Raw genomic sequence first — 5,935 nt, forward strand, 5'->3', positions numbered from 1 at the left:
AATCTATTAAGTGGATATTTATTATGTGTTCCATCAGATTTATATCCTGAAAAAAAGTCTTCTCTTTCAGATGGTAAAAACCTGTTTGAACGTTTGTATTGTCTTAGCATGGAAACACAAGTTCTTTGAGCTCTTGAGCGAGAGCCAAACCTCTCAGGGAGATCTGAGACTTCATTTTCACTGCCTAATCACCTGCTATTAATAGCTTGTGCTTGAACAACAGCTATCTGAATTGCAGGGTTTTTTCTCCAAATCTTCAGGACTTTCCCAAGTTCTTTGGCAATTGCAATTAGTCTAATACCACTAAAAAGACATTTCGGCAAATGACTCAGTCACTAGCTGTAAGCATATTTCAATTATTCCAGTCAAGTAAAGCCTTGAAGTAAATGCCACTAAATCTTATAGGCTTTTAGGAATTTAACTGTATTTGTGTTCCATGGCAGGTGCAACAATATCTGCTCATCTGAAAAGATCAGCTTGTTAAGTGCTGGATCTTAGCAATTGGAGCTGACTGACTAATGAATAATTTAAAAGCAGATAATTGTAAAAAATAGTTAATGAAGTCTACAACTTAACCTTGGGACTATTTGTTCTCAAAGACCATTTATTTTCTTTATAGAAGCACACTTTCATTCAGTTCAGACATATTTTCAGGAAAGGCCAGTTAGTGACCAATGTCAGAGAAGCAAGCGTTAACTTAATGTGGAATTGTGCCCAGGGGTCATTTGCAGATTTTTTATTTTTTTTTTAAAAAGGATTGAGCTTACTGAAACAAGTTTTATTTAGCTGCATACATCAGATTTGAGTGCTTTAAATCAGATTTTGGTGCCTTCAATCCAGAAGAAAAGAACATAACTTCTCTATTTCAATTAAATGGTTCTCAAATTAAAATTATTTTTGACAGAAATAAAAGCTTTGGAAAAGAACCAATAAAGCTGTTTTGCTGATTTCATAAAACAAAATGTTTTAGTATTGTTATTGAAAACCTCTCTAAGCCTTTCTAAATAAATCCATTCAACATTAAGTCCCCTGAGAGCAAGTTCTTAGAGTTGAGAAGTCCAGGCAACCTTGTATGATTTAAGCTTGTGCATGTTCAACTATGAATGTCTCCTCCCAGACACTTCTGCGGTGGAGACAAGGTGGAAAGCAAGGGGTTGAACATGGCAACAATGGTTTCAAGGTCCTCTGTGGTACCATATCAGTACACATTATATCATGTTTTATGGATAGAAAGGGGACATCATGTGGAGGGAAAGGGGAAGAAAATTGCATTGCCATGTAACCCTGTGCCCATATTTATACAACAAAAACCTCCTCTGTGTCAGAAGCAATCACAGAGGACAATCTGGAGGAAATCCTGAAGGCTTTGCTATGAGCTCCCAACTCATTAATCATCCTTCTCTTGGTAAATTGACCATTTCAGTGGTGCATAAGCTTCAGCAAAAATTGTCTTAAATGGATTATAATATGATTGATCTTCTTGGAGGGACTTCTATGGGAAGCATGAGAGAGACACACCATGTACTTCTGCAGTACACCCTTTGAGGTGAGTGGGTGGGGAAAGCTATGCAGCTTATATGTTTTAAGGCATATACCTCACTGGCAGTGTTTGTGGAGGGCTGTGAAGCAGGATCCTCACCTCAACCATTTCTGAAATTCTCTGTGTGCATGTCACTTCTGGTTCAAGTATTGTGCTGGAACCATAGCTGAAGTTACGTTTATTTATTTAGGTTTTCCATATAGCCTATATTCAGCCATTTCTAGAACTGGATTTTTCCATGTGATATAAAGACACTGGCAATGAGACAGGGCCTGTTCCAGAAAACTTCATTCAAAAAAACAGAAAGAATTTTGGGGTAAGAAAACACAACAATAATAAAGATTAGTTAAACTGTATTTATCGTTGCTTTGTTTGAGAAGTATAACATACTCATCTGGAAATATTTTGGAAAGTTGAACAGAGAAATAAAGATTTCCAAGACAGAGCAGAGCAGCATTTAGAATCCAAAAATTGCAAGAAGCTGACAAAAATCCAGATTAGTGGCTGGAAGTATTATAATCCTTTTGTACTTTCTAAAATTAGCTTAAAAGCTTACACTTAGTGATGGACAAATAGTTCTAGCAGTTAAATACATATTGGAAGAATCCCTTGGGACAAATATTTAATAAACTTGTGATTGTTATGACAGAAAAAAAAATCATCTTATACTAAATCTATCTTTGTTTTGAAGAGACAGAACAATTACATGGAATAAAAAAATGGGTTAAAAGAGGAGAACCAAGAGTTTGGGTTAGATCACCTCTATGTAGCTATATATTAGTGTCCATGGTAAGTAATGAAAACTGGCTACCTAAAAGCATACATGTGCACACACTGGTACCTGCAGAGCTAATTTCCATTTGCGTGGAGGCCATTTAACACCATTCTGGTAATGTAAAAGGCATTAAGGAAAGTGGAAGTTGGTATATATGATAACCAGGTCTCCTATATCATCATTAAAACCAGAAAGTTCTAGCAGATAGAGATAATCATAAAGCACATCATTGCTTCAGTGATAGAAAACTCCTTGTCAAATTATGAGGGTGCCTTTCATAGTAAAAAAACTGTATTTTGAAAGCCACCTTGCATAGCTGAAAACATTTCATGATATTAGGAAGGAAGGGAGACTCAGTTACACATGTCAAAACACCTTGAAAACATTTGACAATGCTAGCAGAAAAGATTGCTTACCTCAGAAGCAGTATGTACCCTGGTGTGCCACCTACTGACAAAGTATATGAAGTGATAACCGATATTACTAGAAAATACAGAAACATTTTTGGACACTCATTTCCTTTTTGGCATGGTCCCACTACAGCTGAGGATTTTTGTGAAGGAGATTCCAAGGTTCCCACGCAGCTGCAATTAAAAAATACCTGGAAGACAGGAAGAAAAAGTGTATGATAACTTAAATGGTGGAGAGGTAGATGTTCAGGAGTTGCACTTTGTGGTTTTCTAGGTAGCTGAAAGTTTAAATCCAAACTGGAAAATGTTTTTCAAAAAGAAAAGACTTGTTGATTGAAGGAGAATTTGATAAAGAAAGTATCTACTGTTTATGAATGTATTTAGAGGTTTTTTTTAAAAACAGTTTTCGTTACCAACAGCTAAAAAAACCCCAAACCCTCCCACATTCTCTGCTTGGGATTTATGCTAGAAACAGCAGTTGAGAAAGTTTTAAATGTGGGTGGCAGATTGCTAAAAAAAAAAAAAAAAGAGGACTTTAGGGCTGGAGAGGATGTGTCTTACTCAATTTTAATCCACATACTCTGACAGAACTAGTTGTATTAGGAAAACTACCACATCATATATGGAAATGAAACACTGTCTTACAGTGTTTTTCCCACTGCCGTTGGACGCCTGGCAGCCGGCGAGACAAGCTGAAATGTAGGTAACTCCATTTTCCCCACAGATGGGGTCCCAGTCGTTCTTGGAACATGTGCAGCCTGAGTTGCACTCTGAAAACAGGGCTTGCTCGTAATCAGTCGTCTGCTTAGTTCTGGGGACAAAGAGAAATTGCAGTGATGTTTTCTAGCAGATGTGGAAGAAATCAATATCAAATCATGGGTTATGCTCTCTGCCAGGTGCACCTGGCGAGACTTTCTGTCTGTAGTTCAAGGTGTTATCTCTTCACATCCACATCCATGTAGCAGTATAAATTTTTATTTCTTTGTTATCAGAAGGCTTTCACAATATTACACCACCTACTTTGAGATAGTAGCTACTTTATTAAGGAGGACAGCTAACAATTTATCCTCATGCATTTTCTCAGATTTTCTAAGATTTTCGTTATCTGAGGCTTGATGCAGTTTTAACAAAATTGGACAAAAAAGTTTGATTACTCTGATGGCAAAAAGGGGAGTGAGTTACTCATGGGAAATGGTTGCTGTAGAAGTTAGTGAGGAAATGTTCAGAATGGGCTTCATCCAAACTGAGAGCCTGACACCTTGTTACAGCTAAGTGCCAACTTCAGCCAGCTGCTGCTAATGTCACCAGCACAGCAGCTCCTGGGGCTGCTGTGGAGTCGGTGCTGGAAACTCCTCACAGGAACTGAGGTTTACAGAGCAATAGCATGGTCAAAAGTGACCAAAATGTGTTAGCCTTAGGTGTACCTCACATTAATATCATGGCTAACTCATGGTTAATCCATGAATCCTTAAGTTTTGGGCTCAGAGGCTATTAAATGCCATGGGTTGTTCAGCAGCACACAGAGGCAAAGAACAATTAATTGAATCTCACCACCCTACTGAGCTCCTCACATTTCCAGGAATCTGTGTGCTCAAATGATGGGTTCCATGGCAATAATAATTAAAAAGTAATCAGAAAAATAATCTGTACTTGTACCCTTCTGGGCTGAAGGCAACAATCACGAGAGAGTTCTGATACAATGCCCACTGGAATAGATGGAGCAGTTTCCACCTCTTTGAATCAAATTTCTGGAAAGCATATTTAGGTCAGCCATTTTCTTTTCAACAATATATACTTGGTGGAATAAAATGAGGAAGGAGTTTGGTCTGCAATAGCACTTTTTCCTGAAGCATGCCCTTCCCAGCATACCCATGGTATGAGATGGTCAATCCAGCCACGTCCGCATTCTTGCAGCCCATCGCAAATAATGAGAGGAGCAAGAGGTAACCAAAGAAAGATGATCCCAGGAAGAGTTTTGCAGCCCCTAAAACACTGATTCTGAATTTTTTCATGATCAGTCCCCCAGAGAATATGCCAAAGGCTACTGCAGGAATGTTGATAAGACCTGAAATCAAACAGAAAAATCTGTATTAATGAAAACTCCAGCTCAATGGACTATCCTCCTAAGACACAGAAACAGCAGCAGCAATAAGATAAAGCAACAAAATATGAAAGACCTTCAATCGCGGCATTTTATTTGTCCAGACTTGGATTGTTCCTATGAAGGTGCTGGAACTGCATTTAAAACTTGCTCCCAGGGAAATGTTTCTCTGTTAGTTCTTTAACAGAGAGATTATGTCTAAGATTTTGATAATGATCTTCCAAGTTGTCAAGCTGGGTGGTTTTTGCCACTGTTGGTTTGTCAGTGAAGGGATCATTGTAGTGTTAATTCAAATACTTTTAGTGTCTTTTCTCACAAGTGCTGCTCTGGGTACAGAGAAGTTATCTGGGGTATTGTGCTGCTTAGGGCAGCCAAGACAGCCACAGTCCCACTGCAGTTTGCAGCTTTGCATATAGCAACAGTAGGAGCAACAGAGGAAACTTTCTGGGGCTGCCCCACTCTGGCTTTCCAAGGCAGCTTCTTTCCTTCCCTTTTTCCACTGACAGGAGGAGCCTCAACTGCTCATTCCTAGAGGGCAAATTCAGTTTTACCTACAGTGTTATGAAATATGGAGCAAGACCTGCTTTTTTTTTTGTTTTGATTCAGTCATGAAACAGATAATCCCCTATAAAAGTTTCCTAGAGGGAGAAAGCCTGGGGTATGTCATTTCCTCTGTGCCCAGGAGAGTAAGGGTATTTCTCTGGTTTTGGGTGTTGAAAAGCAGCTCCCTTAGGTGAGTGCTGCAACAGGAGCAAGACAGGTATAGACCACAGGCTCTCTTATACTAGGCTTCAGGCAACCAAGTGGAAGCGCATTGAAGGAAACATGTAAAATTGGGTGACTGGACCATTATCTGGACAGCTTTGCTCAAAGCAATGTTCATATTAATAGACATGGACAATAAGACCAAAAATAAAATCCCATTCAGTACATGCAAAAAAGATACGAATAGAGACCACCGTAAATTATACTGCAAAGTCAAGCAATGTGTCCTTTGCTGGATTTGTTACTGAAAATTATTTTCTCAGCTTTACCAGGCAGTTCCAGTACATTAAATTTCCCCCTTTGCACAGGGCTGTGTACGTGGTTTGCAGCTTTTAATTCCTGCT

General features: G+C 38.8%; 1 protein-coding gene across 2 annotated transcripts in view; it reads right to left on the minus strand.

Annotated features, from left to right (window-relative positions):
• Window positions 1-5,935, minus strand: part of LOC104536745 (solute carrier organic anion transporter family member 1C1-like) — a 23,413-nt gene that overhangs the window by 5,751 nt on the left and 11,727 nt on the right. For both annotated transcript variants that reach the window (XM_010179459.1, XM_010179457.1), the window contains 3 exons: window positions 4,595-4,790; window positions 3,371-3,536; window positions 2,732-2,916 (listed from right to left, as the gene is read on the minus strand). In XM_010179459.1, the coding sequence (XP_010177761.1) occupies window positions 2,732-2,916; window positions 3,371-3,536; window positions 4,595-4,790 (547 nt within the window). The remainder of the gene's footprint in view (window positions 1-2,731; window positions 2,917-3,370; window positions 3,537-4,594; window positions 4,791-5,935) is intronic.

This window comes from Mesitornis unicolor, unplaced genomic scaffold, assembly GCF_000695765.1.
Source record: "Mesitornis unicolor isolate BGI_N332 unplaced genomic scaffold, ASM69576v1 scaffold1952, whole genome shotgun sequence".
NCBI classification, from domain to species: domain Eukaryota; kingdom Metazoa; phylum Chordata; class Aves; order Mesitornithiformes; family Mesitornithidae; genus Mesitornis; species Mesitornis unicolor.